The sequence below is a fragment of the Falco naumanni genome, chromosome Z (genome assembly GCF_017639655.2).
Source record: "Falco naumanni isolate bFalNau1 chromosome Z, bFalNau1.pat, whole genome shotgun sequence".
Classification (NCBI taxonomy): Eukaryota; Metazoa; Chordata; class Aves; order Falconiformes; family Falconidae; genus Falco; species Falco naumanni.
Window position 1 is genome coordinate 55,798,295 of NC_054080.1, and position 11,111 is coordinate 55,809,405.

Here is an 11,111-nt window from a genome sequence, read left to right on the forward strand (position 1 = left end):
TAGAGCAAAAACCTTTACTAACATGCATGTGCACATACCCAGACACAGGTGAATACCACCAACAGAAGTTCCAACAAGCTGATGTGGTTCACATTAAAGTCACACAATATTTATCCTTTCTTATGAAACAAAATATACCAGTAAAAAAAGAAGAGCTTCTCTGTGTAGCTTAGGAACTCCCTTTTCCGCCTCCACTTCCACTTTTGCAATTCTTTGGACTGAAGTCTGTAACTCTGGAGAAAGCATGTTACACCAGCACTAGGAAGCTGCATCAACTTTGAGTCTGGTTCGTCTGTTCCCAAAAATTTCAAGCCTTGCCGTAGTTTTTAGTCCCCAACTTCCAGGCACAATACTTACCAGGTAGCAGACAGACATATAGTAAGAGACTGCCTGTTCCAGATTTGCAGCTTCAATAGAGAAGGTAATAAGCAGTATTTGAAGAAGTGGAAAAGATTGCTTTGCTTAGCAGACAAATGGGATGTCAGGCAGGGGAGGTTAAGTACTTCACTGGAAATCACAAGATGGTAGCAGAACTGAGACTTAAAACCATATTTTCCAGTCTCTTGCCAATATTCAGTCATAAAACCATCCTTCAGCTCCCCTTGAAGGCCAGTTATTCCATTCCCAGAGCAAAGAGCACAACACCAAGTTGTACTAAAGCAAATGCATCGTACAACTGCGGGCATACCTTACCACAAATGCCAGCAACTTCCTAAATCCCACAGACATTGCTTGCTTGCTTACAAACTAACATAAATACAAACCTCCTTCCTTTAAGGAAATCTACAATGATTAAACAACAAAAAAAGTAACTTCTAGTGGTTTGCAGAATCCTTTAGATAGTCCAAAGCTGCAAAAACCCAGACACAGACCCTACAACAAATGGCTGCCTAGGAAAGAGGCAGGTGCTACCTGGCCTGCATAGGCATTAGCACTGCACAGAACAGCATTTATCCCTGCCATACATACAGGACTATGTTCTGGGGACAAGGACCTAGACTTGGGAAGGGAAGAGTGAAACAAGAGTTCAGCAAATTGGGGCGGGCAGGGAGAGACAGAAAAGTTAGTAGGAAAAACTGCTTGTTTAGAGACACCTGCTGATTTTTTATTAACATTGCAGATTGATTATTGCTCCCAAGCCAAAACTTCACATGTGAGTCTCATGGCAGCACCAAAATTATTTCAGTTGAAAGCCCCACAGCACAGCTGTAAAAAAAAAATTCAGCACTTGCAAACCCAAACATTAAGAACCATTACTCTAAAATCAGCTATGTGTCTGTCAGACCAACAACACGCAGAGAAGGAAAGCAAAATAAGAGCTATTATTTGTGTGCTACCTCCATTCCCTTCAAAAAGGCACTTTGCAAAGATACCCACTGCATACATACTCTCTATACAGAGAAGCTTGAAACTACCTCAACATTGTATGCTAGACTCACAAGCTACATGGTCAGGTCTCATCAGTGTGCAGAAAAACATAACGCAAATGCAGGCTGCCAGTGAACAGTTCAGGTTAGTATTCCAAAGTCACATCTCTTCCTGACAAGCACGAGCAAAGCAGAACCCTTCTTACTCATTTAGGATTATCACACACTATTATCACCACAGTCCAACCTGGAGCAAGTGCACGTTACCCTGTATTTCAGTGGCCACAGTATTCTCTCAGAATGGTCCCAGCTGCCAAAGAGCTTTCCACTGCAACACGCTGAAAGACTATTACGTATATAAAAAAATGCTAGCGTAACGACATACTATTTATACTCCAGGAACTCTGCCCGACCCATGCCTCACTGAACTCAGCTGGTCTTTTCTTCCACAACCCATCCTCTAGAAATCACCCTTCCTCTTGCCTTAACCATTTCCATTCTCCCCACAGCAGGAGACCTGCCATGTTCCCCTTTGTCCTCCTGACAAGGGGCTCTCTGGCAAAGAACAATCTCAAACCCGCAACACAAAAATCACATCCAACAGGTATTTTTGAGGCTGTGTAAAAGCTGAGAGCTCAGTGCTGAAAGTGCATTTCAGAAAGCCCGGTGAGTCAGCTCACGTGCTTACTGCTACGACAAGGGAAAGGTTTGCCTTCTCTGGCTGCACACGCTTTCCTGCTACTTGGCTTATGGACGCCTCCACCAGAAAATGCTGGGGTACAGCTCTCTGCCATTTTGCCAGTCAGTTGAACCGGCTTAGAGGAGGCTCTGATAAGTGTCCAGGGTGCTGGAGTACACAGGACTGTGCAGCTGAAAGCAGGAGGTATGGAAGGAGGATGGGCAGGACTACCTTCTTCCAAGCACAACCGGCGTGCTATAGGATCATGTGTGTGTGTGTATGCAAATACGTATTTTCACACACACATATGTGGATTTGTACATTTATCTGCAGATGTTGGATGCACTCATGCAAGGCTACACCCCACAGAGTTCAGCCAACATAAAAGACACATGTTTACAAAACATGGTATCCCTTTTACAAAGAAAAACAATAAAAAGACTCCACAGCAAATGAGCAGGCCTTGCCTATTGTACCTACTAAGTTGAGATGGGGAGGTTCTTACGTGCACATCAGCAAGGAAAACTCCTTGCCCATTTTAAACTACCCACAATATATTCACACTGGTTTGCCTTTCCCCCTTCTCCTTGGAAAGCCAGAAAGTGTGCGGATTGACAGACAAATCTAGGCATCCCTTTTTGGGCAAGCACAGGTAACAAATGTTCACCCAGTTTCTAAACACCTCCTGCCTACTGAAAAATAAAAGCTCAGATCAATTTAAAACCAAATTTCTACTTGAGCACATAATAATCACTTAGGGTAGCACTTAAACTTGTGCTTTTAGTCTCAGCAGAGCTACATGCTATACATACTTTATCTTGTAAAATTAATTGAAGTAGTTTATTAGTGTGCACCAGGCTTAATGCTTACTCAGGCAAGTTAAACAGACATAAACCAGGTTTAGGAATTGGTATTCAGTTATCATCACTTAAAAAATTACTACGCTAGTTAAGTCACAGTAATTAGAGTTGTGCTTCTACAGCACAATGAACTTAAGGTGTAACTCCTTAGTTGCACATCTGCATTTTATTTACACTTAAGTGTCAGTTATGGTGATTCAGCTGATGTACACCAACACCCATCTGTGTCTAAGCTTCAGTCAGTACAAGCCCTCTTCCAAGCACAAACTAACGGGCTCAAATTCTTGCACCTGTTTCAACTAAATTTTTTTCATCTTTACTGGTTCATATGGCTGATGCCTGAAAAGGGGTAATTCCCAGAATGAAGTCAGTTGCTTAGATGAGGGTCCAAACTTACTTCAAAGCAATGTTAAGATTGGACTGTCTTCATCTCCAAATTGTTCAAGAATTTCTGCACTGTGATTGAAAACATGCAATCAACCAAAAGAGACTTCTTTGATTCTTACTACTTGCCACCTCTATTAAGTACTTTTAATCATGGCCACTGAAAGGTTAGCATAACATGCTTCCCATTTTACTTGTTTTTTGGGGTTTTTTTGACAGTTCTGTGTATAACCCACTTGAACCATGCTTTGACTCATGTCCACACATGAGAGAACAAGTTTTCTAAACTACAAGAGAAGCAGTTGACAAGCCGTAAATACCAGTAGGACTTACAGGTTCATGTAATATCTGCACTTATAATTCATAGCATTTGTATTAATTCAAACTGGTGAAGTTTTCAGATAACAATGGTTCCTTAACCTACTCAGGCACTTTCCAGTCACCATTCAAAAGGTAAACAGTGGCGCTGCCCTCCAAAAGCCATTATGTTTGGGGGGGAGGAAAAAAAAAAAACAAACCCACAACAAACCAACCAGCATAACCACTAACCATTATTTCAGTGTTTTAATCCCGTGTTATCCATAGCTCATTTTTGTAAAAACACTGTTAAAACAAAGGACTGTTAATGAGCAGTAACATAAGGCAAGCATTTCATAGTCATCTGATCTACCAAACCTTCTACTGTTTTACTGAGGAATAAGTTATTACAAATTTTTGCTACTGTAATTTTGTAATTGTCATGTGACTTCTATTTCTAACATCTTCCAACAGAAAAGAAAGATTCCTTCCTTGTCACACTCAAATCTTGAATTCAATTTCCCTTTCTTACAGTAAAGACTTATGTGGGGAAGGAGAAACAACTCATCTAATTTCATAGAGAACAGAAGAAGCAAACCAGTGGCAGGGCCTGACACTGCATTTAAAGGGAGTTTCCAGGGAAGAAGACAGAAGTAGTACAAAGCTTGAAGCCAAAAGGTAGATTATAAACTGCAGTTTAGAGTGTGGTGCAGAAAGGGAACAGTTTAGCAGATGCTTATTTTGTTCAGAGAGTTTTCTGACATGCAGTAACATTGGATATTTCTGGATGTGAGAGATGATAAAAATGCAACACGTTTTAGACACTTCTTCCTAATATTTTGGGTTTATTTAAATAGCCCTCCTCTGGTACTTAAATCTTACTACTTACCGAAGGATCTACTTGATCATTAGTTACTCCCCTCAGGACAATCTTCAATGGATGTTTCATGAAAGGTGCCAAGCAGAGCAGACCTTCCAAACAGTAGCCAATACTACGACTGGGACTGCAGTCATGTTCCAACGAGCCTCCGTAGAGAAGACCAGGCTGATAATACAAGGTAGTACCTGCGGAAGATGCCAGGGGACCAAACCAAATGAGAGTGCTGTCAGCACACTGCCCATTACTACAACATAAAGACACTTCGCAATGATGTATATAGGCAAACTGGAGGCAGAAGAATTTACAGTAGCATTTCCAGCATGCCATTTCCATGTCTGCAGTAATAAATAAAAACACATATGAGTGGCTGGCTGGCTGGCTTGCACATAATTTCTCCTCCTTTCCCCTTCTCTCCAAAAATAAAGGATCTCTTAGCAATCTCCAAAATGCTGATACAAGGAATTATCGTCCTCCATAGCAGCTAATCTTCACCAGACCATTGGGTCATTGTTGTCTGGACATATCTGGTGGTAGTTCATCTGCTTTACTGACCAACCATAACCATTTGGGAGAAAAAAAATAAAAATAAAAAAAAAAAAAGAAAAAAAAAAGAAAAAAAAAAAAGAAAAAAGAAAGAAAAAAAAAGGACAAGAACCAGATGCGATTTTCATGTGGGATGTTTCTTGCTCAAACCAACCTCTTTTCTGAGCATGACTAGGCAAGCAGTCCTGTTCAGAATTTGCCTTTGTAGAAGACCAACTTTGCCTTCTACAAAAATGCACTGTGGCTCAATGGGACCTTCCCCCACCACAAAATCCTTCATACCAACAAAATACTAACTCCAACCCTTGAGCAATACAGTTTCCTCAACTCTCTGCATTATGGTGAGGCACTGCTCTTCTTGCGTGCAATCAGTTACTACAAAACCTCTCAGCGAATGGTATCTGAACACTTATCTCCATCAAGCCAAAACTGTGACTTTATAGCAGCAACTGGTAGAGCCCAGAAGACCAGAAGAGAGGAAGAAGAGAAAAGAGACCTCACCTGTTTGGTTTATTTCAATCCGAGAGCCATTGGTCACTTTGTCAATCAGGCGAATAAAACTTGCTTCAAAATCTAAGGGGTAGAACAGCGACAGAATTTTAACGTTCCTTTAATTTTTCCCCTGGAAAAAAATACAAAACTTCAACACCATACTCATACATTTTCCCTTTCCTGCCTTTCATGACAGTAGCGCTACCTTCACTCTCCAACCTGTGTCATTCTACCACACAAGAAAAGGCAATTCACTATAAAAAAAACAGAGATGTTAAACTGAGCCTACAGGCATCTCAAATCAGTCAAGACGCCCCCAGATGTGACCCCTGGGTTAGCCAGACTCCCCTCCCCAGCACACAGTGAGTGATACAAGTTGACAATTCTGACCACAGTGACCTGAAGGATCACTCAAGCCCAGGATAATACCTTTGACAACTTACACTTTGCTCAGTATGAAGCAAAACATACAAATCCTAGCCAAAAAGGCCCTTTATATTTAAGCATGACAAGCTAGTAATGGCTTCTCATTATCCTCTGTAAAGGTCTTCATTAAAGGAAGGGGACATTCAGATGTGAAGTGCTGCTGCTGCACAGCTGTCCACAAACACAATTAGCTATCCACAGACTTTCAAATTTTACATTTCCAAAACTATCATTGACCTAATAAGGCTAGAGAAATGCAAGTCTCCCCATCGCCTCCTTTCTTGCTTACTGTGTACACTATAGCGGTTTGGGTAGAACAAATTCCTCAGTTCCTATTGTTTGTGTGTACTCTTCCTCAGAGACAAGGGAAAAGACAAGTGTATCTAACACCACCCTCTGCCAAACCAACCCAACCCAACAAAAAAACAACAAAAAACCTAACAACAAAAAAAAATGCTAGTATTCTAGCATTCAGGTATCCCAAGATGGTACTGACTCAGTATCAAGGAAAATACGTGAACATATGCAGAGTTCAAAACCCAGGTAGTTTTAAGGACAAACCACCTGTACAACAGTTGGTAAGCTGCAGCGCTTCCTTAACAATAACTGTGTGTTACTTCTTCAACAGTAATCAGATTTTTCTTTTCATGTAAGCTTCCAGGAAGCAATAAATATATAAACTGAAGGGCTACCTACTGTTAGATGGTTGATGCCCCAGTCACACAATGCTGGTTCTGCTCTCTCTTATAATCCCTAAACTTAAAAGTTTCTAATACAGGACAGGGACCTCTTCCAGTGCAAGAGTGCATCCTTGCAAATAAACATTTCCCTCTAGGAGAACGAAGCTGTAGAACGTTTTCATTGCAAATGTTCCAGTCATGAAAAGCAGCGAGAATTGCATGTTTAATCACCAACAGAGATGAGTGTTTGTTGTTGTTACTTTTCTGTTACAGTCACAGTCTACATTTTAACCCCTACTTGAAAAAGGTACTTCAAACACCTTTTAAAAAAAAGCCAAGACAAAAGCTACAAACTTCACCACCAATAATCATCCCGTGGTGGTAATAAATACTTTGGGTCATGGCAAGTATCAAGTCAAGTCGACAAGAATGTTTTTACAGTTTCAGAGGAGAATTTCTAGCTATAGACTGAAGCTCCCTCAGGAGGAGAGCAGCATCTGTGCTGGTCCTGCTCCTGCCCTGTGCTGAACTTCACACCTCGCCCTGAAAGTAACTGAAGACCACAGTGATGTTTCTTCCTCAGCCCCCATCCTCTCGCCTCTGCTCCATTTACTCTGGGGCGCCACAGGTCCCGCTTGGGAACGGCGCGGGTGCCCCTGGGCAAGGCTTCCCGCAGAGGACCCGCACGCTGGGAGCCTGCGGAAAGGGGCCGCAGAAGGAGCTCACGCCGTTCACCTTCACCACGGCTCGGGCGAGGCACCGATGAACCTCAAGGCACAGAAGCTGACCCACCGCGCCCGCGGGAACCCGCGCTCCCGGGACGGGGCGGCCGGAGCTGCCAGCCCGCTCCCGCAGCCGCCGGGGCTCGCAGCGCCGCCCGCCCGCAGCCCGGCCAGCGGGTCCGTGCCCGGCACCCCTCGCCCCCCCGCTCCCCCACCCGCACGCCCCGGGGCGCCGCGGAGCGGACCGAGCCGTCCCGGCAAGGGGGCGGGGACCGGGGCAGCCCCGCCCGGCGGCGGGGACGGGCTGGCACAAACGCCGGTCCCAGGTGCGCCCCGCTGCCGGCCGGCCGGCGGGGGTGACACAGCGCGGGGGCACCGCTGCGGGGCCGAGCGGGCACTGCTCCCCCGCCGGCTCCGCGCCTGAGCGACGAGCGGGAGCCCGGCGGGCTGGGGACGCGCTCCTCGCTTCGGCCTGTCACCGCCCCGCGCCGCTCCCACGCCGCCGGCCGCGCCGCCCACGTGTGCCAGCCCGACCGGCGGCCCGCCGCCCGCACCGGCTGTGCGGTTGCCCCGGGGAGACGGCTGCTCCACGGGGGGCACCGGCATGCGGTCGGGACCCCCGCACCCCTGACGGGACCCGTCGGGAAGCGTCTGGGGCTGCCCCCGCTCCCCGTGCGAGACCGCCCCTGCCCGGCAGCAGCCCCCGGCACGGCCGCCGCCGGGGCTCCGCCTCCCCCCACCCCTGACCTCTCTCCCCCACCGATGCCCCCTCGCTCACCGCGGAGGCCGGGGTCCTCCTCCCTGGTGCGGATCTTGCGGATTTTCAGCGGCCGCCCGCTGAGCGTGGCCAGCACCAGCCGCTGCCGCAGGAAGTTGCAGCCCGCGTAGCTGAGGCACTGCGCCTGGCCGGCCGCGCTTCCCGCCATGCCGCCGCCGCCCCGCCGCGCCCACGTGGTTGGGAACAGGAAGCGCGGGGACAGCGGCGGGGTCAAGGGGCAGGGGGCGGGGCAGGGCGGCGGGCGGGCGGGGCGGGGGTGCTGCTCCGCGGCGTGTCCAGCCGGCCCGGTGCTGCCCGTCCGCCCCGTTGGCCCGTTACCGCGGGCTGTGGTAGGGTAAGTGAGCGGAGAGGCGAGTGTGCCCAGCCTCCGGGCCTGCCGTTGCCCCACGGCCGTGGCAGCGCCCGGCTGTCCCTAAAGGAGAGGCTGAGCGAAGCTTTCCTTCTGCATTTTAAAAGAAATGTGGATTTACAGGAGTGGTGTGACAGTGCCAACTGCTAGGCTACTCTCGTGTACACAGAAGTTTCATAGAATAGAATCAAATATTTCAGTTGGAAGGGACTTAAAACTGTCACCTAGCCCAGCTGCCTGGCCGCTTCAGGGCTGACCAGGAGTTAAAGCACATTGTTAAGGGCATTGCCCAAGCACCTCATAAACACTGACGGGCTCGGGGCACTGACCACCTCTAGGACGCCTGTTCCAGGGTGTGACCACCCCCTGGGTAAAGCTGTGCTTCCCAGTGCCCAGCCTGAGCCTCCCCCGGCGCAGCTTTGAGCCGTTCCCACCTGTCCTGTCGCTGGGTCCCCGGGAGAAGAGCTCAGCGCCTCCCGCCACTTCCCCTCCTCAGGGAGCTGCAGGGAGCCACGAGGTCACCCCTCAGCCTCCTTCTCTCCAGACTGGACAAGCCCGAAGCCTTAGGCTCCCCTCACGGGACATTCCTCCCAGCCCTGTCACCAGCTTTGTTGCCCTCTGGATGCGCTCAGGGGCCTGAATTCACGTCCTGCTGAAGCGGAGGGCCCAGAGCTGGTGCACACAGTACCCCGCGTGCAGCTGCGCCAGGCTGAGCGCAGCCGGCTGGTCGCCTCTTCCACTGCTGGTCACGCTGTGTTTGGTGTCCCCCAGGTGCCCTTTGCCCCTCGGCTGCCAGGGCACGTGGCCGACTCACGCTGAGCCTGCTGCCGGCCAGCACCCCCAGAGCCTTCTCCCCAGGGCTGCTCGCCAGCCACTCCTCTCCCAGTTTGAACTTGTGCCTGGCATTTCTCTGTCCCAGGTGTGGAATCCAGCGTTTTGAGTTGTCACTTTCATGTCACTGTTGGCTGTCCAGTGCTCCAGTTTATCCAGATCCCTCTGCAAGGCCTCTCCTCCCTCAAGAGAGTCAACAGGATCTCCGGTTTGGTATCATCACCCACGAACAGAAAAAGTCTGATAATTTTCCTTACAAATAACAACACTTTTTTTTTTTTTCCCCTCAGTGTTGTTTCCCAGAGACTAAACCACCCTTTTTTTAATCATGATAGGGATGCTTTATAGGAATTGTGCAGGAATTAGACCTCCTTCGGTTAGCTGCTTGCTGACTCAGCTTTTCTGATTGGTGTGCATAAGGATCATTTGTTATTTTGATAAATCAATCTACAAGCTATGCATCATATAATCATAGAATGGTTTGTGTTGGAAGTGACCTTTAAAGATCATCCATTTCCAACCCCATTGCCGTGGGCAGGGACACCTTCCACTAGACCAGGCTGCTCAAAGCCCTGTTCAACCTGACTTTGAACACTTCCAGGGATGGGGCATTCAGACTTCCCTGGGCAACCTGATACAGTGGCTTAGCATCGTCATCATAAAATCTTTTTTCCTTATATCCAGACTAAACCTACCCTCTTTCAGTTTAAAACTATTGCCCCTTGTTCTGCCACTACAGACTCTTCTCTCTCCATATTTTTATAAGTGTTAAAGAAAATGTATTTTGAATTAAGCAATTTAAAGTGCTGAAGCTGCTAAATGGCAGAACCAGGCCTTGTCCCTTGTATAGCCCTAATCCAAGGCTGGTTTAAAATTTAGTCAAGTTAATCAGTAGGAGAATAGAGAAACAATAGATGATCAATTTGTATACACAGGTGCTCTCAGAAACACAGGTGTTTTTAGAAAAATTAATATATGTGAATAGGAATTGCTTGTTCAAAGACTAAGTGTGCTTGAAGGATTGTGTGAGTTAAAGGAAGCAGAAAGAAGATCGTGATCCAAGAAGGACCTTGGAACCAAGGCAGAGACTGGAACCGAATAAATGAATCACCTGGGACAGAGTCAGGCCATGGATTTGCAGAACTGACAAGACTAAAGGAAACTTTGAAGAACTTTGGACATTGACTAATGATTTGATAAGTGTATATAAGCTGTGCTGCATCCCTTTGTTCTCTGCCACTAACTGTGAACTTTTCCAACATGAAGGCCCCTTTATATATTGAAATGCCACAATAAGGTCTCCCCATAGCCTTCTCATCTCTAGGCTGAACAAGCCCAAATGTCTCAGACTGTCTTCACAGGAGAGGTGTTCCGGCCCTCTGAGCTTTTTTGTGACATTCCTCTGGACTGGCTGTCTCAGGTCCTTGCCTTTCTTGAGCTGGGGACCCCTGAGCAGCCAGTTACATTACTCCAGGTGGGGTGTCACCAGAGCAGAGGGGGACAATCATGTCCCTCAGCCTGATGGCCATGCTGCTCTTTGTGCAGTCCAGGTTCTGGGCTGCAAGTACGCACTGGTGGCTCGTGTCCAGTTTTTCATCCACCAGTATCCCCAGATCCTCCTCTGCAGGGTTGCTGTCAGTTCATTCATCCCTCAGTCTGTAGTGATACTGGGGATCTCAGCGACTCAGGTGTGGGACCTTGCACTTGGCCTTGTTGAACTTCATGAGGCTTACACAGGCCCACTTCCCAAGCCTTTCAGGGTCCCTCTGGATGGCATCTCTTCCCTCAAGTGAATCAACTGCACCACTGAGATTGGTGTCATC

General features: G+C 47.6%; 1 protein-coding gene across 1 annotated transcript in view; it reads right to left on the reverse strand.

The window, feature by feature from the left end:
• RCL1 (RNA terminal phosphate cyclase like 1) overlaps positions 1-8,296 on the reverse strand; it is a 32,733-nt gene extending 24,437 nt beyond the window's left edge. The window contains exons 1-3 of the mRNA XM_040580013.1: positions 8,109-8,296; positions 5,512-5,583; positions 4,477-4,652 (exon numbers count right to left, since the gene is read on the reverse strand). Coding sequence (XP_040435947.1) covers positions 4,477-4,652; positions 5,512-5,583; positions 8,109-8,256 — 396 coding nt within the window. The 5' untranslated portion in view covers positions 8,257-8,296. The remainder of the gene's footprint in view (positions 1-4,476; positions 4,653-5,511; positions 5,584-8,108) is intronic.
• Between the last annotated feature and the right edge of the window lie 2,815 nt (positions 8,297-11,111).